We start from the raw sequence: 26,741 nt of genomic DNA, 5'->3' as shown, positions 1-26,741 counted from the left end.
CTAAATTAAATCACGACGTTTCGGAGGCAACACAAGCTTCTGTCTTCAGGTGGAACAGTCACAGCAGAATATCTGTGTCAAGTGGACAGCTCTGAGACAGCTGGGATTATATACAGGTTAAGGGGGGGGGGGGGAGGAGCCAAGAAGGGACGTGGGTGGGGGGGAGGGCTGAGTTAAGCCGCCTTCTGTTATGCTGCAGGGGGTTCGGGGGAAGAGATGTACGAGTACACGCAACCCACTGAGAGCAATGGAAATGGCTGTACAATTATAAGGCAGCTAACGTTTGACTTGATTTATAACATCTTTCCAATGGTTGCTCAATTTGAAACCATCCTCTCGGTTGAAGTTGTCTGTGTTTGTATATCTGGATGGCTTCATGGACAAATCTCTGGTAATAACCGGGAGGTTTGCAGAGAACTTTGGTATCAGAGAAGACAATGCCATGAGAACCCGCTGTGTTGAAACAATGATCAGCCACGGCCGAATAATTCGTTCTGCCGTGTTTCAAATCTGATTTGTGCTCGCGGATTCGATCAGAAATATGTCGTTTCGTCTCCCCGATATAGCAGTCACCGCAGGTACAACTCAATTTGTAAACACTGGGGTACTGTAAGTCAGGAATGACATCCTTTATGGATGGGATCAGATCACGGATTTTTTGTACTGTATTGAACCGGACCTGGATCTTGTGTTTGTTTAGCTTTGTTTATTGTTGCAAAAGAAAAATGATGGTGGAAACGGAAATGGTGAAAATATTGTGTGCAGCGAGTGTACTCCCGCCTCTCTTCCACGCGCTGATCTGGGGATGTGAGATTGACTCCTGGCCCATGCCACACGTTAGCGGCGTGTTATAGCAGAATTCGGAATGGGTCTCACCCCCTTCCCTCCCCGTATGCACCTTCACCAACCCACACCGAACAGCATGGTAAAGTATGGTCAAACAACGCTTGTGACAGACGTGCTGTGGGGGGAGGCCTTCAGCAGTGGATTGACAAAGCTGTAAACTATTACAAATGTTATTGTTGGCTTGGCAATGACTATGAAACTCATTACTGTTGCAAAATAACTGAAACTAAAGTGGGGTGTTTTTTCCCCCATCACTTTGTTTTATTATGCCAAACCTGGCGAAATATTCACTTAACCCCCTTTCCCATTTCAAGACATCTGCAAGTTGCAGGGTGGGTCCAAGTTCACCGCTGAATCTCAGAACGGGCAAGCGGTTAGGGTTAATTTTATTTAGAGACATACCGCCGTTGTTTTTCAAGACTGCAAGAACCATAGTGACACGACCGTACTCTGATAGCCCACGCCAAACTGTGCCATATGCCCAGTTTTGGGAGCCTTCGTACGTCTTCTGACTCGAAGATGTACCGATAAAGTTATTTTAGTTTAGTTTTTCTTCCGATTCTGTTCCGATGACGTAGGTGCACGTCATGAAATGGGTGTACGTTTTCGGAATGGAATTAGGAGAAAAACTCATGACATGTACCTCATCGGATTATAATCTGGGAACCTTGAGCGGTCCTGGCTCAATTTTCCGTGATACAAAGAGGAGCACACCGATCCCCCTGGCTGCCTCCTTGAAATCCTCTCCAGATGGTCACAAAATCAAATTGAGTGATGATTCTATTTAGGCAAGGTGCAAACAACTCAAAATACAGTCGCGTTGTCTCGGGCCATTCTGTAGCCTCCGAAGTCAGCAGTGTTCACATTGAGAAGACGACCTCCCTCCACGAGTCCAAAATGGAGCAGAACAGCCATATGGCATGTGTACAGCATCCTGCGCATCACTGAGACCCACAGTTCATGAGCCGAGATGAGATATATATCACTTGTACCACGAACTTGAGTGGCTCGTATTTATATGTGCCAAATTACAGTAAATTATGTGAGAACCATTTGACATGAGTGGGGTCATCAAATTAATTCACCAATTAACCTTATTAAATTGGTAAGACGTGGTTAGGTGGTACCAATTTCTGCTCTGGCTTTAATAGTCTCATATCGAGGATTCAAACGTTATAATAAAAAGCCATAGACTCGCACAAGGACCCAATAATGGACTTCCTTGTGCAGATCCACAGCAAAGATCCATAACTGTGAAGCCAGTGAATTTGTTCACTCGTCGACAGCTGTGGCCATGACCCGAAGGGGTTATCCGCTGGTACTCGATGGGGACACAGCTACATTGTCGCCCGCGAAACCGCGGTCAACTATGCGACTCTCAAACTGTTCCAAACATTAAAGAGATGGAAAGGTGGCATGACCGCAGCCACCCAGCACACAAACCCACGCCTACAGTGTAGACAGATGTTCGCTCGCAAACTACACGCGCTGTGTTTGTACCCGCACAGAGCACACAGCTCACACGTGGGTGTCCACCGCGCCCTTGGGTGGCTACCACACCAGTCCCTCTGTTCGACTTGTAAAATGCTGTTAATGCTGCGTTGGTGGCGGTGCACAAATAACAAAACACGTAACACATTCGTCAACACTTTTTTGGCAAAAAGGCCTTTAAAGCACATTTGTATGTGCTTGTAATAAGGACCATTGCCTTTAACGCAGTGTTGACGAATATTTTGAGATTGTTTTTGTCCGTCTAATTTAACTCTGGGATGCACTTGCGTATGGTCGCGTGATTCTCTATTGCAATTACAAATATCCCTCAGTGCGGCGACTGCTGCACCAATCTCAAACCACGGGCCGCATTGCTTACCGCCACTGCCAGCTTCGATCGTTTGGCTGCAGCGATTGAGGTTTTTTTTTGCCAGGCTACTCCTGAAGCCTGGCTCACTAGCCAACTACGACGTGAACCTTCAAACGTTGCCGATCAATCCCTCGCCTTAAGAGGAATGCCCTTCTGCAGACTGGTGGCATGTAGAGCTGCGTTTGTGCATCATCAGCAGGCCAAGATGTTTTGCAAACAGCCAGCTTTTTGGAAACAAGCAGCAGACTTTGAGAGTTGCGCGCTTTCAGATGTGCTTCTGCGGCCGCCTGGAACGCTCTTTCTTCCAATATTCGGAATCCACTCGAGCTATGCACTTTTAAATCGAGATTGAAACCTAATTTCTTTAGAACTTTGTGTTTTTTTGTTGTCCTTCCCCCGCACCTCCGATGAGCACGGTTGGCTACGTACGGTGTGAAAGAAGTCCAACATACAGTACACACGTGCGTTGAAGCAAGGCAGGACGCGTCGCAAGGGTGGACGCCTGCCGGTGGTCAGGATTCACGACGGAGTGGCAGCCAAGGAATGGAACGTTCCAGAGGACGTCCACCACATTCATTCATCGCGCATAGTTCGTAAAGGAGCGGTGCGCCCAACGTGACCTCTTGCGAATAGCATTCTCATAAACTGCTCTTGGCAGCCATACACCGGTGTCTCGAGTTATTTATTTGATCCACGGATCACGGTTGGGGTGGGGGGGTCGGTACCACGGGGGGCGGCGCCATTCATGTTAGGGTCGCAGTCCACCTCGAACGCCGAGCGCCGACTGAAGTGATCGCAATTTGCCGGAGTTCGCGCATCCAGACGAGGCGACGCGTCCACAAAGTGACAGCCGTCTCCCTCCAACAGAAGCTCTCGATCGTCCACCACGGAGACGGGCAAATGAAGTCGGTCCCTGTGCAAGGTGCTGGATGGAGAGTTGTATCGCGGCAGCACGAGTGGCTTTCGGTCGGCTTGGGGGAGGCCTTTGTCCAGCTGTGGATAGTTCATGGCTGGTGATGACGAGAAAGACTCCAGACTGGCTTGCTCGTGGTCTTGTAAGGCTAAGGGAGAATGTCAACTTGCTTAACATGCCGTAGCGGAGAATTCGCCCTCGGAGGTGCAAGGAACCACAGACAGACAAGTGGTAAAGGCGGCGGCAGCAGCAGCCATGCAGAGCTGGTGCCAAATTCTCCTCCCCCCCCCCCCGTACTGCAGTCCCCTATACAGGGTGCTTCAAAAAAATGCTAACACTTACATGGGACTCTTTTTTGTGGAAAAAGAACGGATAATACACTAACATGATAACAAATGTTAATAGCTTGGAAAGTGAAAGTCTCGACTTGTTCGCCATCGTTGTCAACGCGTGCCTGGAAACTTCTCCAGGTGGTCTCCAGAGCCCGGAGGCAGTGGCACATTTCTGGTGAATTTGTTGCAAATTCTCCGAAGTGTTAACATTTTTTTAAGCACCCTGTCTATGGAAGTGTTCTTGGCCAATTCATGAGTTTACATGTGGGGGGAAATGGGAGCACCCTGAGAAAACCCGCACCGTGCGAGGGCGAAAACGCGATCCCACGTAGATGTATATGGCATCTCGACGGGAAACAATGCCCTCTGTGGAGGCGCTTGCGTAGCTTAGGGCCTGGGCTACGATGGTGATCACATGGCCCTGGGTTTTTGTAGCTGGGAGGTGGCAATTTTATCCGTTTCTAGTCTCCCGAGTGCCATTCGGTGATGTTGATCCTTGGACCCTGACTCCTGTCTCTCTGATGAATGAGCCAAGAGTCATTGCATCTTCGTGTTGCCGCTGCACGGAAACGGGTCCGAGAGCCCTTGCAGCCCAGTGTTCGCTGTCGAGCAACAGCAGGAGTAGGGGAGGGGGCGAGAGAGAGAGAGCGAGGGTGTAGATCTGCAAAGAAAGAAGTTAAGGGTAGAGAGGCTGAGGAGGAGAAATAGGCGGGACATGAAGAGAGTCGCGAAGGGGGAGATTGTGAAGGAGGGCGGTGGGGGGTGGGGGGAGTTGAACCGGGCCGTATCAAAGCGGGCGGCTCGTGTTTACCGAAGCTGGGCAAACATTTTGCGATGGGACGAGGCTGAGGAGGAGGAGAGGAAACAGGCACCACCCCCCCACACCCCCCACACACACCCGCCCCCCACACACCCGCCCCCCACTTTATTAATAAATACGACGGAGGACGAGGAGGGCCGAGAGACGCGAAGGGGCAGCCGAGGCGAGGGAGGATCGGCTCGCAGTGTGACCGAATCTTCCCTAAGGCGGCGTCACCACTGGTATCACAATAACATCGCCTTCGCTCGTCATCACTGTCTTAACTCATTTGTCGTCGATATCGTCGTCACCATAACTCAGCATTCATCCCTTATCATCATTGCCCATCGTTAACCATCGTCGTCATCATCATCGCGTCTCCAATTGTTTTACAGCATCATCATCACTACCACCACCATCATCATCATCAACCCCCCACATCTTTGCATCATCGTCACTGCCCTCGTTATTAACTGCCCATCACAATCGCTCCCATAACTCTCGATGATGATGATTTTGTAACTGGGGAGAAAGTCTTGGCAAAGAGTTTGCTCGAGTAACTTTGTTCCTGTTATTTTTTTGTTCCGATGGTTCTGGCCACGTCCGGCTGAGGTGGAGGAACTTGAAAGGAACGGAGAAGAAGGGAGAAAAAAACCAACCCGCGACAACATTGGAGCGCGCGTCGACCCTTGTGGAGTTTCGCTTACAATTAAAATCACGCAAACAGCGAGAGACTCCCAGCTTGGGCCCAGGTCAACGGCACACACGCGCACACACAAAGAGAAACGAATCTAAAAGTTCGTTCCGATCATTTGATTGATCAAGGACATCATCGGCACAGACGAGCGGACGCATATGGACCTTGTGATCTGCAGTTCAGCTCCAGCAGCGGAGAAGTGACCTCCATCATCACAGCCACCAAACACCACCACCATCAACACGAAGGGAGGCATCCTCCACCCACCCATCCATCCCGGATCATGGCTCCAACTGTGCGTGCTGAAGTCTCCGGTGCTCCGTTGTTGGTGCTGCTGGTCGCCCTGTGTTGCCTGGGTCCTCTCGGGACTACAGCCAAGGGCCACTTCGGCTCCCCGTACCGACTGAGCCTCTACTCCGCGCCGTCCCCTCCCGTGCGTTCCCCTCCCCGGCACAGGTGAGTGAGCGACGCGGCGAGACATTGTCGGCTCTGCTCTGGCCTCGCTGGCGGGACCAGTGGTGAAACTAAAACTATTAAAACAATTGTTTTGTTTATTTTACCAGGTAAGGCCCACCGAGATATATCGATAGCTCGTTTTCAGCGTCGACCTGGCCGCAAATTCTTGCTAAAAAAAATCGGTGTATGTGGACATTAATAGCAGCCAAATACTCGAAACGCGTGTTTCTAAACGTTGAGTGGCAACAATTGGAGGACACGGAGAAAAATCCACGCGACCACGGGGAGAACTTTCAAACTCCAAATATACAGCAGGCGTCAGGGTAGGGTTCGAACCCACGACCTTCTGCGTACCAGGCGAGGTAGTTAACATCTCGCCACCGTGGCGAGTGGGCATCGTCATGCGTTTGCGGACATTTGGCTGGTGGTGCACGTGGGATGATGGAGTGGAGGCGATTTCGTGGGGATCTCCGTAACTCTACCACCGAGACTGGCTGTGAGCCTTGCTTTATATTCAGGTGCAATACAAAGCTGTTACACGCGATATGCGCCCGATGATTACGCACAGCGGGTGATTACGCACCACTTTTAAAGCAAAAGTTGGCGGTGCATCTTTCACGCGGTAGGTGTCTGTGTGTCTGTGTGTGCGGTCAGATTTTGTACAACTTTATTCGGGGTATCGGGCACAAGTATGGGGGTTGTCTTACTTGCCGGAACGTCTTATAATCCGGAAAATGCAGACAGAAATGGTGCGTGTGTCTGTATGTCTTTGTATCTCTGCTTATGTGTGTCTGTGAGCACACTGCGCTGCAAACCTGGCCGCCCGGGTTCGATTCCCGCTCACGGCCAACACCAGTGACGATTATCTGAACCGGTCCTGGGCCTCCCCTAGGTCGACTCAGCCTCAAATGAGTACCTGGTGCAGTGTGTAAAATATCGCCACTAGGGAGACAAAGGCGGGCGTGCGTGGTGCTGGCCACCCACCCCCTCGTGTGCCGTGCCGGTCTTCATAGCTGCTCGCTAAGAGGATTTACCCCAACAGTCTGTTAAGACGACACGGGGGATCTGTTGTCTGTGCGTGTCTCCATGTGGTTACGTGCGTGTCTCTGCGTTGCGTGTCCCGTTTGTGTGTATATACCGCGCGTGTCGCGCAAATGCTTCGAAATCATCGACGCTCCCTCGTGTCGAGCAATCATCAGGCGCGCGTAGCGCGTAACAACTCAATTTGCATGGAGTTAAACTGGTCAACTCGGAAAGTCACAGTGACCGTAGCTGATCACATGAGTCGGCGTGTTGGAGAGACCCTGCCTAAACCGGGTGCATACTCATTATTGACATGATTTATAAAAACTCTGCCTGCGTATGCGTCCCAGTGACATGGGGAGCGGTGGCGCAGTGGTTAGCGCACTCAGCTACGAATTCGATCATCGCTTCTCGCGACGATTTTATCCGAACCGGTCGGCTCCAGCCTTGAATGATGTGCTTTCTGTAACAGTTCCCGGTTGGGTGTGTAGACATCAGAATTGGGGAAGACAAAGACGGGCAGGGGCACGGCGTTGGCCACCCCCTTTACCCGTTCATGTCAGAATCAGAATATGTATTTATATTGGAGGAATCCGATGAGCTATAAAGCTCTTTTTTAACAGATGTGTCGTGTAGACCTTCAAAAGGTGCTCGCTATCAGCACTTGCCCCAAGTTTACTCAAGGCCATTCTCGTCTTTGTTCTGTCACTCGTGACCTCGGGATCGCTCTTTATTAGATAACAAAACATTAATTTTCGGGTCAGTGTGGAGAATATAATTCACGCAATTTCAGACAATGGGCCTATATATCTCTCGCGAATATCTGTCCCTGCGCATACATTTTTTTTCCCCGAGAAGTATTTAAGCAAAGCCTGGCTGAGATTGCAGCACTGTATTCGTGCGAGCCAGACTGCTTACATGTTGAAACGGGTCCAGAGTTTTTGCTCGCGTTGCTGAAATTATAACCGCTCTCAAAAGTGGCGTGTGGCTGATGGCAATGCGTAAAATATAGGTTTTCTTTTTGTGTGTGTGGACGAGCAGGTATAGATGTATAAAGGGGATACCAGTACTGTACTATCGAATTACCTGCTCGGTTTATTTTGTTCAATTAAATTCGGCGCCTCCCACGTCGCGCGCCTCCACAAGCATCGGGCGCCTCCACAAGCATCGGGCGCGTGCGGCGTGTGTCGTTTCCCTCGTTTGTAACTGAACGGGTAATACGGCATTGGCAAACGTGTAAATGTGGACCTATGGCGGGGCCGCGAAGACTGTGAGGCGTGGGAGACCCCCCTCTGCTGCTGCTGCTGTGATGGCCCCAAAAAAGCCCTACGGGTCCAGCTTCACTGCGGCCGTTAACCCTGCCGTGTAAGTCAAAGCCGTGTTCTTGACGAATGTGTCGAGCGGATGTTTTCGTTCGCTATTTCTGCCTTGTGTTGTGTTACCGTGTTCAGTTTATAACAAAATTAAGTAACCCTGGCTACTCACTGCGTAACACTGTTCGGAGCTAAGTGCCGTTAGCGAGCCACCGATTACTGTGCTGCGTATATAGAACACTGGCGGTCACAGACTCCAATCAACTACGTAGCTCTTGTCGATACGATTTGCCTCGGCTGCGTGCCCCCGGGCCTTCTTTGTCTTTACGCAAGATTGAGGACTGGTTCACGAGAGAAATTAAATTTAATTCGCCACCGTCATGGCGCTCACATGGCCTCACTTCAACGTCACCATTCCGTGCTTTTAATTTCAATGTCGGTGATGTTCATAATAACACCGTTTGAGGCTGAGTAGACCTAAGAGAGACCCACACTGAAGTCTGAGTTTCAGTTTGGGTCAAGTTAGGTGAAGCCCTCACTGGGTCGATATTTCAGTCTGAATCAACCTAGGGGAGACCCACAACCACTCATTCTTGGAGTGACTCACCAGCTCTGCATTTCAGCCCGTTTAAGAGTTGCTTTTTACTGGCTCCACATTTCAGTCCGAGTCAACCTAAGTGGGGGGGGGGTTGACGACCCACACTGAGATCTCATTTCAGGCTGAGCGGACCTGTGGGAGCGAAGACGTCATCTCTCCTCTCTCTACCCCCCCCTCCCCCGTGTTGTGCGACCCCCCCCCCCCCGCCTCACCCCCCTCGTGTCGGACGTTTCCTTCCGCAGGAACTGGTGTGCGCACGTGGTGACCCGGACCATCTCGTGCGCCGTCATCAACGGCACCGACTCCTACGTGAAGGCCGAGCGCAGGCCCTGCTCCTGGCCCAAGGGCAAGTGCCAGCGGCCGCTCATGTGAGGATCGCAGGGGGCCCGGCCACCACGGGGAACGGGCCACGGCTCGAATGTCCCGCTCGCGGCCGTCGGCTTTGCCGCCGGTTTGAATTTCGGCGGGTTGTTGTTGGTCAAGTGGGTAGGTGGTCCGACGGGCGATAGGGTGGTCGCCCCTCAGCGGCAAAAAGGAGGAAATGAACGGGGCGTTTCGTGGGAAGAGGAATGTCTCGCAACGCCAGTGGAGGGGAGAACTGCGTGTAATTGTATTGTCTTGAGTGGTTCATTATTTTTTTTTAATTATTGGTGGCACACACCTCCAGATCAGCACTGTGGAGGCGAGGGTGGTGGATCACGTAAATGTTGTGAAACTCCTTTTTCGTGGGCATCGAGGTGTCGTACCCTGGCTCACCAGGAGAATACGGTACAGCAATTGTGGACTGCACCTTTTCCATCTGTATGGGATAGTGTTTCTCCGGGTGCTCCACTTTCCACCCACGTGTAAAGACTCCTTAATTTTCTGATAACACCTTTACATGTAGAGGACCACAGAGCTTGGACAATTGTTTGCACCGGCTTATCGAGTGGCTGCTGCTGCTGCCTTCCCATTTGTCATCTGGTTCCTCGTGCTACTGATTCGTTCTCTCTCGACAAGAGCGAGTGAATGTTGTCTGGCGGCGGCAGCGCCTTACAAGTTGAAGCTATGATTGTTATTAATTTTACTACGCAACTGACAGAAACGGGTACTTTTAATGTCCTCGGAAGCCTTAGAGGTTTCCCAGGACAGCAGCTGTCTCAAGGAGAGGAAGATTCTGGGAAAATCAGGACAGGTGGTAACTCTAGTCGGCGACCTCGGTAAAATATTTCCACTCCCAGAACACCACGTCCAGTATACGTCTCGTTACGTCCGGGGCTACGAGTCAAGCGCCGCCTGCTTCACTGTCCCTGAGACCCGGAAATTAAAAAAAAAACATCCGGTGAGAAATGAATACCCTGGTGGGAAGTCAACCACTTGTGAGTGGTGACCAGACCCAGGGCTCAAACCCTGGTGCTTGGAGGTTGCTGGCTCAAGTGTTTCTGACACTGGCATCAAAACCGCACGTGACAACCGGCTTAAGTAATTGAACCCTGACCCTCAAAGGAGCTGGTTCAGTTTCCAGATGGGAGCCGGAGCCCACGAGAGCGCATCAGTTTCTCGGAGCTTTTACCCAGACACTTAGAGGTTGCCGGCCCACTGATTCTGAAATTGGCGTCTGCTCCAGGAATAGAAGCCAGACATCAGAGGTGTTGGCCAAGTGTCGCGATAGTCATATCAGCCTGCCATGTGTGACGACGCGCGTGTAACGAAGCGTGTGTAACGGCTCTTGTTTAACGACGCGCGTGTAACGACCCATGTGTAAGAACACGCGTGTAATGACGCGTTGGCTGTCGGCACTCACGATCCTGTAGGAATCGATGGCTGTATTGGTGGTTTGCGCACGTGGCACGTCGCGCCCGTGTGCCACCTCAGGCTTGTGGAGTTAACGAAACTGCAAAGAGAGGAAAAAAACATGAGAAACGATCCAAGCGATTAATAAGCAAAATAATAAATCGTTTAATCGAATCGCAATTCCACTGAATCTCAAGGAGGGATAATTTATTTAATCTCCAGTCGTAGTGCCCGAGGAGACACATTTCCCAGGAATTGAACCTAGACACCCAAAAGGTTCTGAGTGAATTACCAAACGTCTTAATGTTAGCCCCTAGGAGACGAAGTTACAAGAATTGAACCCAGGCACTCGGACATGCTGGCTCAGTATTCTGTCGCGAGATAAAGATTCCTAGGAGACACACAGCCCCAGGGCTTATATGTCTAATGTCAGCCTCCATGGGCATCCAGTTGCAGGTGTTGAACCCAGGTACTCAGAGGTTCTAGGAGAATTATTAAATGCCCACTACAGTATTAGCCCCCTCGGGGACTGATCTATGAATTGACCCCAGAACCTCAGAGGTGCTGGCTCTGTATCTTAACACGGGTGACAACCTCCTTCCTGGCAAGGCACCGGGGCCTTAAAGGGTTCGAACCCAGACATTCACAGTTTGTTGCCTCGGTGTGCTCATGCGTGCAACAACCTCACAGCAGCCACTGGTTCAGCGGATAAACCTCCCCACCCCCCGCCCCCCCTACCCGCCGCTGCCCGTGTCGCCGCAGGTACCGCACGTACCTGCGCCCGCACTACAAGCTGGGCTACAAGACGGTGAGCGAGATCGAGTGGCGCTGCTGCCCCGGGTTCGGCGGGGACAGCTGCCTCGACCGCGTCGGGGGGGGAGGGGGGCCCCCCCCCCCATCGGGCTCAGGTGAGCAGCCCTGAGCCAGACTCCAACACAGGGCGTGGCCCCTCGCTCCGAACGGTAACCCAACCGTCTCCCTAAAACTGCCCCTTGACACTAACCCTAATACTTGCCTTTGACCCTAACCGTGGCCCTAACCTTGATTCTAACACAGAATGTATCCTTTAATCTGACCAGTAATAAAGCCCCTATCGTTAACCTCTATCTTTGATGATAACCCTGATCTGAACCCTAAATCTGACCTTAATAGTGACAATGGCCCAAACCCTGACTCTAACCCAAAACGTAACCCTGACGCTGACCTATAACCTGACCCTTATCGCAGGTGACCGACGATGAACCAACGTAAAAATATTGTAACCATTCACAGTGCACAACACTGACAGAATAACATAACAGCATGCACACAATGACGTCGATTACAGTGTTGACACGAACCCTAATCTCAACCCCCAATTGTAATTCTAACCCTAACCATGTGCACGTGTGTGTATCTGCCTGCATGCTCGCACGTGTGCGTGCGCGCGCGCGTATACGCATGTGCCAAACGTGTGTCTTCATTCCGATGCGTGCGAATTCATGAGCTCCATGTGAGCCCATCTGTCTCCCTCTCTCCTATCCCTCCCTCTCCCCCCTTCCATCGCTCTTCCTCCCTCTCCCTCTCCCCGCCCCTCTGTTTTCCCCCTCCCCCGCTCTCCCTCCCAGTGCCCGGAGCCGGCTTCGTCAAAGGCGTCCCCACCGGTGGGGGGCCTTTCAAACTGGGGGGCCCAGCCCCGAAGGTGCCGGGGGCCATGGTGCCGGGCCCCCCCCCGGGCGGGGCTCAGGGTGACCCAACCAAACCGGGCTTCAAGCCCAAGTATCCCCCGAAAAGTACGCACTCGTCCCACGCATCCAATATCCCCGTGCGCCGGGTTGTCAACGGCCGCTGCCGGGGCCGTGCTTACACTGCGGTCGGCAGAGGGCAGTGCAGAAGAATAAATTGCCGTGGTGTATCTTCTTGGTTCTTTCGGTAAAGTCACGTAGAATGGAAATGAAATAATAAAAATAAAACGTAATAAAATAAAAATGCTCTGGTGTAGCCTCATGCTCCCGCGTCTATGCTGGAAGCCGTCGCCAACCCGCAATTGACCAGCAAGGGTGAAGTATGGTGAAGATATCTGTCAAAACCTGCATGGTGGTGGGAAGGACTTCATAGGTGCTCGCTAACAGCACTTTCTCTTAAAGCCTGTTAAGGCTATACGGGTAGTCTTTGTCTTTGTACAAATACGAGTTGGTCGGGTGGCACAGAGGTCAGAAGTACTTGCGGACACCGCGGTGACAAGCTGTTAGCTCCCTCGCCTAGTATACAGGAGGTTGTGGGTTCGATCATGACCCTGAAAATGCCTGTATTTTTCTGGAATGTGCATGTTCTCTCTCCCCACGGTCGTGTGGATTTTTCCACAACATGCGTTGAAAGTATTTGTCTGCTATACATTTCCAGATGATAAGTCACTTCGTTGAGTTATCACATGTGGCCAGGTCGCTTCTGCAAAGAGCTCTGTAGCTCAGTGGGCCTTACCTGGTAAAATGAAAATGAATGCAGGGTGTTTCTGCTGTTCGCACTGTGACAAAACGCGATGGTAAAAAATAACATGATTCTTAAATAGAGTTTCAAGTTTATTTTGTTTCAACTGGGTGAAAACTCTGGAGGCAAGGAGAGTCTCATTTTCAAGAGTGCCCTGGGTTGAGAATCGTGACCTGCATTAAATTTTGATTTAAAGCTTTCGTGACTGCAGTAATTCATATTCTTAGCTCTTTCAGTAAAGTCATGTTGAAGGGAAACAATAAAATAATAAAATATTTATAAACCAATAAAAATTCTCACGACGTTTCGACCATAACACAAACGGTCATCATCAGGTGTGAAAACCAACTTCTTTCAAATGTTTCTTGCCGTTGCTTTTCACACCTGATGATGACCGTTTGTGTTATGGTCGAAACGTCGTGATAATTTTATTGTTTTATATATATTATTATTTGATTGTTTCCCTTCAACATGACTTTACCGAAAGAGCTAAGAATGTGACCTGCATTGTCGATGATTAATTGGTTGTTAACCTGTCGCTGCAGCTGGTACCCGATGTACATCAGTGTAATGCATGGTGCAAGGGACATCGCGTGTGTCCAGATCCCCACTTTCTTAAAAATACGTGGCATTTATTCGAATAATAGTTGTTTGGAAAGCCGATAGTATGAATCCAAATGTACGCGTGCTTAAAAAAAATGTAGTCAGCAAAAATTTTCAACAAAAATCACATCTCTATTTGCATTTCAGAAAATGAATACATTTGGGACACAGGGAAATTGTGTTTTAAGTAGAAATTTGCTTCATGTGACAGATTCATGCAATCGCCAGCAGTGGCTGTTAAGAGGGAAATAAATCCGCTTGGGAAAACAGAACCATTTCCTCATTCAGGTTGTATATGTAGTGAGTCCAACTGAGTCGCAGACGTTGTCTTGGGAGCAACACTATTTATTGCATCAATTCAACACAGCATAACGTAACCTACGCTCGTGTGTTGAACGCCCATCTAACCACGCTACGGAAGAACTAGACACGGTCCCGCTATCCCGGTCCGGACCACGAGCTGGGTCCCGGACCGCATGGCTAGAGGCTTCTTCAAGCGTTGCCGAGGTCTGAGTGGTGGTAAGTTATCTCTGTCTGAACTTGTCGCCTGTTTATTGGGGGTTTTCTCGGGGTCCTCCAGTATTACCCTCCACATTTAGAATTAACATGCCAAATACTCTAACTGCATGATGAAGATACCTACTGGACACAGTGGCGAGATGTTATCTGCCTTGCCTGGTGTGCAGGAGGCCATGGGTTTGATCCCGACTCTGACGCCTGCTGTATATTTGAAGTTTGCATGTTCTCCCCGTGGTCGCGTGGATTTTTCTCTGTGTCCTCCAGTTTTTCCCCTCTACATTTAGAAACATGCGTTTAGAGTATTTGATGGCTATACATTTCTGCATGATAAGCCACTTCGTTGAGCTATCATTTGTGGCCAGGTCGCCTCTGAAAAAGAGCTATGTAGCTCTGTGGACCTTACTCGGAAAATATTAAAAGTTCAGGTTCGTTTAGTCTGGTGGCACCGGCGGTTATGGCCACGGCGAACATCTCAATGTTGACATTGGCCCTCATCCCAACAGGCGGCAGGCCCCTCATGGACATCTACGGTGAGCGGATCGATCGGCTGGAGGATGCAGTGCGGCGCGTGACGCTGGTGCTCGAGCAGACGCAGGGCTCCCTGGTGGGCATGACGGACGGCCTGCGCGCCTCCCTGCACGCCGACGCGCGCCACATGATCCAAGCGCTTGTGGGTGGCGTGGTGCACGACCGTGGCGCCGGCCCTCCCCATGGCGAGGCGCCCGACTCCGTCGTGGGCTTCGAGGCCGTGCCTCCCGACCACCGTCACGAGGTCGTGCCCGGCGGAGACAAGACTCCTGGGATGTATGCCGAGGTACAGAGACGTAATGGAGGGAGGGGCGGGGTAATGTATGTATGTTGAACTTCTTTTCCACCGTCTGTAGCCAACCGTGATTATTGGAGGTGCAGGGTGCTAAACAAATTCGTTTTCAATCTAGATGATGATTTAAAACTGCATGGCTCCAGTGGCTTTCTAATATCAGAAGGACGAGCGATTCAGACAGCCGCAGAAGCGCATCTGAAAGCGCGCCATGCAGTGACCGTCTTTGTTCGATGGTTAGCCAAAAAAGCCACTGCAAGGATGACCGGAGTTTCCGCCTCCGATTAGCACGGTTGGCTACGTACGGTGCGAAAGAAGTTCAGCATACATACATACTAGACGAGATCGGCAAAGTATTGCGGTTCATTTGTGGCAAGCACTTTGCGTGCAATGAGTGCGACCGTATAAAAATGCATCGTTCGGCAAGCGGAAGCCATTGCAGCTCAGCAAGCACTGGACACTGGGTGAGGGGGGTAGTGGCCCGGTGCTGGCCACCCAACCCCTACTCGTGTGCCGTGCCGGGACTTCATGGGTGCCACTCGGTCACAGGGCTACACGCGTCTTGCGCCTGCGTGTTTTTCCCCAGCCGTACCCGGACGTCATGGCGAAGGTGGTGGCGCTGCGGGAGGACCTGCGCGAGCGCGACCGCGTGCTGGCCGAGCTGCAGGCCACCGTGGCCGGGCAGGCGCAGCAGATCCAGCGCCTGGCCGACAGGTTCCCCCACCACCCGCCTCCACCTCCGCCGCCGCCGCCGCAGCAGCAGTTCCCCCACCCCGACCTGGCCGTGCTCGACTCCCTGCTGGGCGACCGCATCCTGCAGCTCAAGGGTGAGGGCCCTCGGCCGCGTCGGTCCCCAGTTTAGGCCTCGCTCGTTCGAGGGTTCGAGGCGCCGCGTTTACCCCGGGAGGCTCTAACCGAGATGCGTGGCGAGCCGCACGCCCCCCCGCCTCGCCCTATGTGCGCCTCGCGTGCTGTTTCTGTTTTGCGCGACGCTCGCTACTCTGTGCAGCATCGTTGAGGTGCGGTCGGTATCGAGGCGCTTTGTATGTTGTGGCACGCCGCACCGAAGGAAGCACCTTCCCCCCCCTTCCTGCCTCCGAGAGTCGTGGTCGTCGCGAGACAGGAAAACCGGCATTTTAAATCTCAGAGCCGGAATAACATTTTAGTTCATAAAATATCAGTCCGCACGTCCTTGGGCAAAGTCAATTTTCTTTTTGTTTACGTACGTGGCGCCTGTCTGGCACAAACATGCCACTCAAATCTCCCATCACATTCATGCTCCCTCCAACCAGCCCAGCCAGCCTTTTAATCTGATTTAGTGTCATAAAACATTTGTATTCATTTGTGGAGACACATATACTATGAGGTTTGCTGGGTGGCTCACAACGTGGCAATCATTCATTCACGTGGATTTATCTTCTTCTTCTTCTCTCTTTCTCTGTCCACTCATCCCACAGGCGAAATCTTCAACGGCGTGGACGAGCGCATGAACGGCCACGGCGGCGGCGGCCACAGCCTGTGCTCGTGCGACTCGCAGCTGGCGCTGCTGGAGCAGCGGGCGCAGCGGGCGCAGCTGGCGCTGCAGCAGCACGTGAACGCGACGCTCTCCGCCTTCCACGGCGAGCTGCAGGGCGTTCGCACCGACGCGGACGGCGCCGCCGCCTGCTGCGCCGGCGCCACCGCCACGCTTGACGGGCGGCTCGCCGACCTCGAGAGAGGGGTGCGGAAAAAAAAACTCCCGGGGGAGGGCGGGAAGTCGTTTTTCCCGACATCGAGATATTGAGCGATAAGGCGACCGCGCAGGTCGGCATGGCGCGTTTCGCCCGCTACTTTTAGGGTCTCCGCTTTAGTTTGGAGCCTCTGGCATTTACGACTCGGGGAACTTGCAGCGACCAACACTTCTTAACGACGCTGCTTTTGAAGAGGTGCTTATTTCGATGCGCTTGGTTGTATCGTCGTAGCGTTAGTCTCACGATCGCGCCTTTGCACACGCGGGCACCTAGGTGTGTGCTTGAAGCGCCTCGCTTCCCCGCTGCGCACAGGGTGGCCTGGAGAAGGCAGAAGCACAGCAAGTAGGTTTGCGCACCCACCTCTGCGGGCCTTCGAGTGTTGCCCGCCGACCGTGACCGCTACTGAGACCATGACGGTGGACGTGTCCGTGTCGGCGACCGCGGTTGTAACCGCAATCCCCCTGCCCACAGGTGCTGGGCGGCCACGCGGGCGGCCCCGGCGACATCCAGGGGGCCGTCATCACGGGGGAGGTGGTGGCACTGGACGCCCGCCTCGACGGGCTGGAGGCGCGGATCAACGCATCCGACCCGTGTCTGCCGGAGCACTGCTCGCACCTCCGGGACTTCCTCTCCGGCCTCGTGGCGGGCGAGGCGGCCGACCTCAAGTCCCAGCTCGAGCGGACGACACTCAACCTGGAAGTTCGCATCGCCGACGCCGCGCGGCAGCAGCCCCCTGGCGGCGGCGGCGGTACTGGCGTCGTCGTGACGACCGGGGGGGCGGCCGCGAATGGAACAGACACCGCTGGGCCGCAGGAACGCGGCTGCTGCACGGACGATAACCGCGTGGAGCACGTCCTGGCGCGGCTGTCGGTGGTGGAGGCCGGCGTGGCATCGCTCAATGCCAGCATGCGGCGCTGGGAGCAACGCGGTGGGGGAGCCGGGGAGGATGCCGCCGAATACGGGGATTTTGGCGCCGTGCAGGGAGAGATCACGCTCCTCAAGCTCAACTTCAGCACCATCAACCGCACGCTGCGGGGCCTGCGTGACTCGGTGAGCCCGCCGTGGGAGCGAGGGATCCGCTCGCGACGGTAGCGCCGCAGTTCAGGTTTCCACGGTCGTGCGGTTGCACGTTCCCCCCCCCCCGCCCCTCCCCCCCAATGTGTGGTCGGGATTTGCTCCATGTGCTCGGAGCATTGTGTTTATGTCAGTTCGATCCCTGGCCTCGGCTAGAATCAGCGGCAAGTATTTATTGAACTGGCACTGGGGCCTTGGCTAGGTCCACTCAGCCTTAACCGACAACCAACTACGGCGCGTCCCAAAAACTCGGGGGCAGCCGGGCGTGGTTCCTGGCCACATCCCCCCCTTTTGCACGGCCTGCTGGCATTCCCCCGGTGCTCGCTAGCGTTCGTCTCTACCTCTGCCTCGCAGGTGAGCGAGTACCGCGTGGAGAGCGCGCGGCGCGTCAACGAGTCGGTGGCGCAGGCGGAGCAGCGCCTCGATGGGGAGGTGCAGCAGGTGCGGCGGCTGCTGGGGGAGCAGGCGAGCCGGCTGGCGCGTGAGGACTGGCGCGTGCGGCGCCTGCAGGGCCAGCTCGGCCTGGTGGCGCAGCGCGTCGCCTCTGACGGGGCGACGCGCTGCAGGGAGGTACGCTGCAGCCCCCCCCCCCCCCCACGTGCACCCCCCCCCACCCCCCCCAGGACCTCCCCGCCCCTCACCGCCCCTATGCCGTGGGTCACATCGCATGAGCGCGCGGACCGTCCTAGGAACGGGGCGATGCGTCATTCACGTGACACTTGGCTGAACCTCGTCAGACATTCATCGCTCATCCGATGCTCACAGCTCCACAGTTCATGCAGCGAATGCAGGCAAGAAATTCTGTCATATACGCACACTTACACCGGGCAATCGTGTTCTTACTCTGCATGACACTCGTTTGCAGGGCTCCCAAAAGAGAAGCCAGGGTTTGGCGGACGGCGGCTGCTTCAAGTCCGAGGGGGCGGCACCGGGAGAGAAGGAGGCGCCGGCCGCGGCAGCTCTCAAGGAAGGCCCAGCTGTCCGGGACAGGGCCGCGATGATGCGGGCGGCGTCCGTGGAAGGGGCGGTGATGGGAGAGAGGGCAGCGCCGGCAGAAAGGGCGGCGCTGGGCGAGGTGGCAGCGGCGATGGGGGTGACGTCCGTGGAGGGCATGGTCGCGGGCGAGAGGGCGGTGACTTCGCGGCAAGGGGCGACGCCCCGAGACGACAGGGCCATCAGAGCCAGGGCCGCAATGATGCGGGCGGCCTCCGTAGAGGGGGCGGCGATGGGAGAGAGGGCGGCGCCGGTGGAAAGGGCGGCGCCGGCGGAGCGGACGGCGCCGGCAGCTGCGCCGATAGCGACGGCCTCCGTAGACGGGGCCCCCTCGGTGGCTCGGGCGGCCTTCGTGGAGGGGGCGGCGCTCCCCGAGCAGGCGGCGGGGCCGGCCGTCACGGCGGGCCCCGAGGTGCAGGCGGCCGCCCTGCTGGAGATGCAGCGCGAGGTAGCGGCCGTGCGGGAGGCCCTGGGCCGCCAGGGCGAGCGGCTGTGGGCCGGCGTCGAGGCCGTCAATGCCACGCTTAGGGCGCAGGCGGCTGACGTGGCCGCGCTGGAGGCCGCGGTGGTTCACCGCGGGCCCACGACCTCGCCGCCCCTGCCCATGCCTGTCGCTGGTGAGCCGCTCGCCCGTGCACCCACCCGCTCGGGTGTTTAGTGAAATTTGGTGCGCAGCGATTGACACCTCTCTGTAATACATACAGCTATGCTGTGTTTCCCATGTTTGTTTCCAATTGGTGTCATTTCACGAGGTGACGTGATGACGTATGTATGGCGGATATAATGGTGATGATGGAGCTGATGGTGGTGGTGATATTGGCGGTGACGGTAGTGACGGTGATGATGTTGGTTATGATAGTAGCTGTGATGGTGCGGTGATGGTGCAGGGTTCCCGGTGCACGAGTTCCACCGAGCTGCGTTCTCGGCGGCGTTGACTCGGTCATCGCCCCGGGGTCGCGTCGTCGCGTTCGACAAAACTTATGTGAATGACGGACAGCACTATGACCCAGACACAGGTGCGTGTGATACACTATACACTACACCACCACGCTACGACCACGGCACAGGTGTACGCGATACACTATACACTACACCACTACACTACAACCCCAACACAGGTGTATGTGATACACTATACACTACACCACCACGCTACGACCGTGACACAGGTGCGTGCGATACACTATACACTACCACCACGCTACGACCACGACACAGGTGTGACGCTGTGTTTGTCTGCAGGGATTTTCCGCGTTCCGTACGACGGACGCTACTTCTTCAGCGGAACGCTTGTGTCGGCGGACGGGCAGGGCGTCGTGGCTTGGCTGTCAGCAGCCGGTCGCACCGTGGCTCAGGTAACGCCGATGAGAGGAGGTGGCCTTTCCTGCCCCACAGACACATTATTTTAAAAATGTGCATCCCCACTGTTAAACAAATGCGACTCTATAGCGACGCTTTTTGGCCTCAAGACTCAGGCTTTATTGTCTCAGCCGGTGAGGCCCCCGTTGAGCTAAGTGGCTCTGTTACAAGGATGACCACTGCCCCAATGTGGTCGGCAGTAGCGGCAGCAGCAACAGGACATCGCAGTTACATCGAGTCAAGTAAATTTAGTTTTGGAATAGCATGTCGCGCCTTTCTGGCACAAATCTGCCACGCGAAGGGCATAGAGTCGAATAGAGATTCATAGAATACAGATGCGTGTAGTTACATAGAGACTCATATACCGCAGTTCAACACAGTGGGCAGTGGCGGCAGTGACAGGATTTCATTGCAGGTAGAAAATGTGCAGATCAACCAGAGCAAAAAGCATTTACACGGAACCCAAGCCAGACCTCACTCCAAACAGGATGAACAATAAATGGTGCTTGAATATGTAATGAGACGACTTCAGAGACACGACTGGAGAGGGTTTCTTATTTATTTCTTAATACTTTAACGACAGGGTCACCATACAGCGACAGCAGCGACGTACAACTATATAGCTGGCTGGCTATATAGTGACGATGGCGATGAAGACTGTGTAGCTGGCTGGCTATATAGTGACAATGGCGATGAAGACTGTGTAGCTGGCTGGCTATGTAGTGACGATGGCGATGAAGACTGTGTAGCTGGCTCACTATACAGTGACGACGGCGATGAAGACTGTATAGCTGGCTGACTATATAGTGACGACGGCGATGAAGACTGTGTAGCTGGCTGGCTACATAGTGACAACGGCGATGAAGACTGTGTAGCTGGCTGGCTATATAGTGACAATGGCGATGAAGACTGTGTAGCTGGCTGGCTATGTAGTGACGATGGCGATGAAGACTGTGTAGCTGGCTCACTATACAGTGACGACGGCGATGAAGACTGTATAGCTGGCTGACTATATAGTGACGACGGCGATGAAGACTGTGTAGCTGGCTGGCTACATAGTGACAACGGCGATGAAGACTGTGTAGCTGGCTGGCTACATAGTGACGACGGCGATGAAGACTGTGTAGCTGGCTGGCTACATAGTGACGACGGCGATGACGACTGTGTAGCTGGCTGGCTATATAGTGACGACGGCGATGAAGACTGTGTAGCTGGCTGGCTATATAGTGACGACAGCGATGAAGACTGTGTAGCTGGCTGGCTACATAGTGACGACAGCGATGAAGAGATGGCAGCGATGAGAGCGACGACAGCCAGGACCCGAACCCCCACGACAGCCCCGAACCCCTTTTTGCCTCTCCCTTATATTGACTCAGCGTGGTCAAGTCCCGCCTTTGGCCACGCCCCTCTTCTCGAACTCTCCTGCTGGGTTCCAGGAGCTTCCAGTTCGATCCCCTCTTTGACCCTTGGCCCAGTTATGCCCCCCTTGTGGTCGCTCACGAATGTGTCATCCTATGCTGCACCCACACCCGTAGTTACCACCCATGGCCACTAGATGGCATACTGTCATTACACATACAAATCAACAACAGTGTTGAAAACCACGATGGCCAGACGGCTCGGAAGGTGTTGCGAGATACCAACGCTTTACCCCACCACATATGACCCACCGATTGACCAACTGCGGCCTACCGACTTAACCTGCTGGGTGATAGGCAGGCCTTTGTCTGTTAAACGTCGTTTGTTAGTCGCGCAATATTCCGTAAGGGTTCTGTATAATATTTATATTTTTCGTCTTAATTTTGTTGCTGCTGCTGTGCTCACTCACCGCGGATCTCCCGTGTAAAATAGCTGGGCAACTGGCTAAATGGGATCATTAACCTGAGAAATCGATTGGACATCTGTGAAAAAGAGATTTATTGCTCATCGGATTCCTCCAGTATAAACAAATATTATAATTCTGATTCTGTGTACCAAATCATATTAATTTAAAGTTTTCAATCCACTGCTGTATGAAGGTTCCGGTCCACCGTGTGGGTCTTCGTGGTTTTTGACTATACTTTACAAAGGGATTATGTAAAACTATAGCAGGACAGTGTATGTAGCAAATTGATGGTTTAGGCCATGGCCCTCCTTCAGGGCAGATGCTCACTTGGAGTTTGAAACCTCGTGCTTTAACACTTCGGTGCCATAAGAAACCTGCAGCAATTTAAGAAAGTTGACAGGTGAACAGTTTTGATTTGACATGTGAAAAGTCTTGAGTCTGTGCAAACGAGACAGCGAATCTGAGTGCACAACGCCCATATAAACGGTATTAATCATGGAGCGGTCCATTTGGTTTGTGTCCCTGTGACCGCTCACGCCGTGCCCACAGGTGGACACGGCGAAAATATCCAGCCATTCGGAGCCCGGCATCATCAACGGCAGCCATTCACATCATGGCAAAGACACCAAGGAGGAGGGCGTGGAGCAGAGAGAGGAGGACGATGAGGAGGAAGTGGACGAGGTGGAAGGAGGTGTCGGTGGGGAAGAAGAGGGAAACCGCCTCATCGGTGGAAACGTCCGCCGGCAGTCCGACCGCAACGGCGGCGGCGCGGCGGAGCGACACGCGACGCACAGCAGCGGCGGTAGCTCGGGCCCCGGCGTGTTCGGCGTCATCCTGAGCCTGAGCGTGGGCGACCTCGTGTTCGTCGAGGTGGCGAGCGGCGAGGCGGCGTCCTCCGATCGGCCCTTCACCACTTTCAGCGGGGTGCTGCTCTACGAGACGCCGGCGGCGGCGGCGGCGGGCAGGTAACTCGGCGGGCTCCACTCGCCCAGAGTTGGTTGGCTGCTCCGACGTCGCCGCGGCCGCCCTCTGGAGGGCGCCCTCAACCCCTGCCGACGGTGGTTCGGGACAGCTCCGCCTGGGAGAGAGAGCAACGATCGGACCAATGAGGCAGCGATGCGAGCAATCGTGCGGAGCGGCCCCATCTGTTCGCACGGGGGTGGGCAACTAATTCCTTGCGGAGGGCCGAATTCATCATCAGCAGCAGCACCAGCAGCACCAGCAGCCATTGTCTATCCACTTGCTGGATGAACTCCTCCCCATGCCGTCAACCATCCCTCACAGACCAGCGCTGCCACCGTCCATCTCAGTCCTGCACGTTCCATTACCAACCTCGTCCATCGGCCAGAAGGCCGAATAGAACTTTTAAATACCTTTGACGGGCAATCTTACATTAACACACACACCTCAGTCGCTCCTGTCTGTGACTGAGCGTGCGAAATTTGATAACACAGACTTGTTGCCAGCTCGAAAATATTGCCTCCTCCGGTACCCAATTAAAGTACAAACAAACTACAATTCCGATTTAAAGCTTTAGTGACTGCAGGGATTCATATTCTTGGTTCTTTCGGTAAAGTCACGTAGAAGGGAAACAAAATTGTATATTTTTATTATTGTATTGTTTCCCTTCTACGTGACTTTACCGAAAGAACCAAGAATATAAACTACAATTCCGTTGTGTGTCTCCACATATACAGTACATTCAAATGACTATTTAAACCGTCAGCCTATTGGCTATCGTGGGGACACACAATGGGGTTCTGCTTGTGTACTCTTGTATCCAAGATGCACCTGGGTCAGAGGCGGTTCTAAGTGGAAGCCTGATATGGCCGTGGGCCGCAGCCTGATGTGGCCGTGGGCCGCAGCCTGATGTGGCCGTGGGCCGCAGCCTGATGTGGCCGTGGGCCGCAGCCTGATGTGGCCGTGGGCCGCAGCCTGATGTGGCCGTGGGCCGCAACCTGATGTGGCCGTGGGCCGCATGAAGCGAGGTTGCGGGCTCCTTCTGGCCCATGGGCCATCAGTGTCCCCAGCGCTGTGCTAGCCGCTGGGTACCGTGACCGGTCACGTGGTCATGGAGCAACTCGCGAATGGCCGTAGTAGTCGTCGCCTTCATTTGACTGGGAGATTAGATTCAGGCCCCTTGAGACGCGTGATAACATTTCCTCTGTTTGGAAAGCACGAGCTGTCACGTTGATTCATTTAGAATACTGTAGAACATTTAAAAATAGTTTAAATTAACTAATCTAGACTATTTAATATACATGTTATTTACAAAAAATATTAATATAGTTCAATTGGGTGATTTTGCAAGATGCTCAAATCAAGGTTTCCCAAACTCCAATCCTCGTGAACCCCCCCCACCACACCACGTTTTTTTCCCCCGCGTTTACAAATGTACTTCTACCACTCAAATCAACTTGTTTCATGCTACACGCGCCCGATTGTTGTTAAACACGTACGTACCACGTGCCCTGATAATAAATCGACTGCGTATGATAGAGCCGATTCAAATTAAGATTGAGATCACAGAAGTACATGTGTACACGTGTTCCACACTGCCCGCAGACAGCCGGTAATTTCTTTACTGCCGCAGCACGTGGGCGTGTTTAACAATCATCGGGCGCGTGCAGTGTGGAACGAGTTTATTTGAATGGGAGGAGTCAATTGGTGAAGGCGAAAAGACGGAGTGTTGTGTGAGGTCGCGAGGGCTCGCGTTTGGGAAACCTTCGAGTCCGCGCAAACCCCCCCCCCCCCCCCGGGTACAGCTTTCCGTGACGACCAACCATTGGGCGCGTGTGGTGTGCGCAGTGGCTTAATTGGCATGTGAATCGAAAAGATTTGGTAAACACCAAAACGCGGACCGTGACTGGGCCACGAGGACCGGAGTTGCGACCGCACTGGTGGCCACGTGCGTTCGTGGCTCCAGGTTGACAAGACCACAGAGTCCAGCTCTGGTTTGCCAGGCTCCGATAATGACGTTGAAGCATCCTGCAAGCGAAAGTAATTAATAATGGGAACACGAAGGCAACGTGTGGCGATGGTGATGCCCCAGCGCTGGGCTCCCGCCAGACTAGTTTTTTTGGGAAGCTGTGTACTGAAATGAAAAAAGCCAATGTCAGCGCACTACAATTTGTGAGTCTGTGGGACTTCTGTGTGAGTTACCGGGCATCTACGAGATTCTATGGGTCTCTGGGTGCCTATTTGAGAAGCCACTGTCAGCCCATTTAATGTGTGCCACGTTTCCATGATTTTTATCAACCTGCGTTGACTGCCATTTTGAGCAGGAGCGCGAATTCCCTGTGCTGATTTTACTTTACGGCACGCAGGACCTGTACCGGATGGTTCTCTACGGTCACTACTCGGAGTAACGGTTAACGTTAACATCTCCCAACGGTGGCGAGATATTAACTACCTCGCCTGGTATACAGGAGGTCGTATGTTTGATCCCTACCCTCATTGCTGTATATTCGGAGTTTGCATGTTCTCTCTTCCTGTGGTTGCGTGGATTTTTCTCCGAGTCCTCCGGTTTTCCCATCCACATTTAGAAACATTCATTTAGAATATTTGGCTGCTATCAATTTCCGCATGATAAGCAACTTCGTTGAGCTATCATTTGTGGCTAGGTCACTTCTGAAAAAAGAGCTATGTAGCTCTGTGGGCCTTGCCTAGAAAAATACAAAAACATTATCGTGGTAAGAAATCTTTTCAGTTTTTCTTCCACGTGTTCGAAAATGCTTTCGGTAGGTAACGTAAGCCAACGTGGGGCTCCGCAAACTGTTTTGCTTCGTGGGGAAAATGAGATTTGGTTTGCCGAGCCACATTTTCGGACGAATAACTTATTTCTTTACGGTCTCGATTGTTGCACCAGAGCCTTAATGGGTTTCCCCGTTAATGGCAAAGCGATGTGTTGCGCTGTAGCAAGGTGCCAATCATCCTCTCTCCGCCCATCGCTCACCAAGCTGTACATTCCTCGCCTGCTGTCGCTCCATCACACGCGCGTGCGTGCGTGCGTGCTGCGTGTGTTGGGTACTGTACGAAATGGCTGTACATTTGCTCTGCCGGCGGTAACGTTGCCTTCGCCGCTGAAATGTACAATTTTTTTGCGCGGTCGTTTACTCGGAATGTTTGCGAATTTTAAAACGAGGCGGCAACATCACTGGGGAATTCTGGGATTGTTAAGTGGGGCACCACCACAGTGGCGACTTGTGGGATTTTTAGAAAGGGCGGTGGCACCTTCTTGGAATTTTCGCAAATGTTTGAAACGGAGGATGCCCCTGGTGATATTACTGTATTTTAAAGGTGGGCTGGTGGCTTTTATATTTATCTATGTATTTCTTGTGTGGTTCTAATGAAAGTTTTATTTTTAAAATAAATATGATGTAATAGTACGTAGTATTTTATTAAGTTTATATGTGGCGATTTGCAAGTTACCTCTTAAATTATGGTAGCTTTGAGTTCAAAGAAAACGACCGCTAATTAAACCTGCAGTTTGCAAAGTGGCTGATATATCTTCTATCTCCATGAGCAGTGGTGAGGGTGGGTGGTGAGGGGGGGAAGATGGGAGTCTGCCCTATACGTGAACCCCACCCCCCGTATCCTACTTGTGCATTCACCCCCATTCGTCCGTTTTTTTATTATTGAGCGTTTTTACCGTAAGAATGTACGAAATATTTTTTTGGTGCTGTAGTGTTTCTAATATGCAAATACTTAACAAAAAAAATAAACTATAATTGCAATTTTA

The 26,741-nt window shown here is 53.0% G+C and overlaps 1 protein-coding gene across 1 annotated transcript; it reads left to right on the top strand.

The window, feature by feature from the left end:
* The first annotated feature begins 195 nt into the window (after nucleotides 1–195).
* On the top strand, nucleotides 196–26,741 carry LOC116951408 (uncharacterized). Its single transcript, XM_032969963.2, has 14 exons — nucleotides 196–4,993; nucleotides 5,364–5,904; nucleotides 9,081–9,206; nucleotides 11,374–11,519; nucleotides 12,219–12,383; nucleotides 14,703–15,013; nucleotides 15,606–15,846; nucleotides 16,477–16,739; nucleotides 17,221–17,799; nucleotides 18,178–18,393; nucleotides 18,689–19,433; nucleotides 19,704–19,832; nucleotides 20,059–20,171; nucleotides 22,550–26,741. The coding sequence occupies exons 2-14, from the start codon at nucleotides 5,732–5,734 to the stop codon at nucleotides 22,967–22,969; spliced, it is 3,627 nt and encodes a 1,208-aa protein (XP_032825854.2). The 5' UTR covers nucleotides 196–4,993; nucleotides 5,364–5,731; the 3' UTR covers nucleotides 22,970–26,741.

This window comes from Petromyzon marinus, chromosome 43, assembly GCF_048934315.1.
Source record: "Petromyzon marinus isolate PM22_M1 ecotype Great Lakes invasive population chromosome 43, UKy_Petmar_22M1.pri1.0, whole genome shotgun sequence".
Classification (NCBI taxonomy): domain Eukaryota; kingdom Metazoa; phylum Chordata; class Hyperoartia; order Petromyzontiformes; family Petromyzontidae; genus Petromyzon; species Petromyzon marinus.
This window is presented reverse-complemented; position numbering and strand designations above follow the sequence as displayed.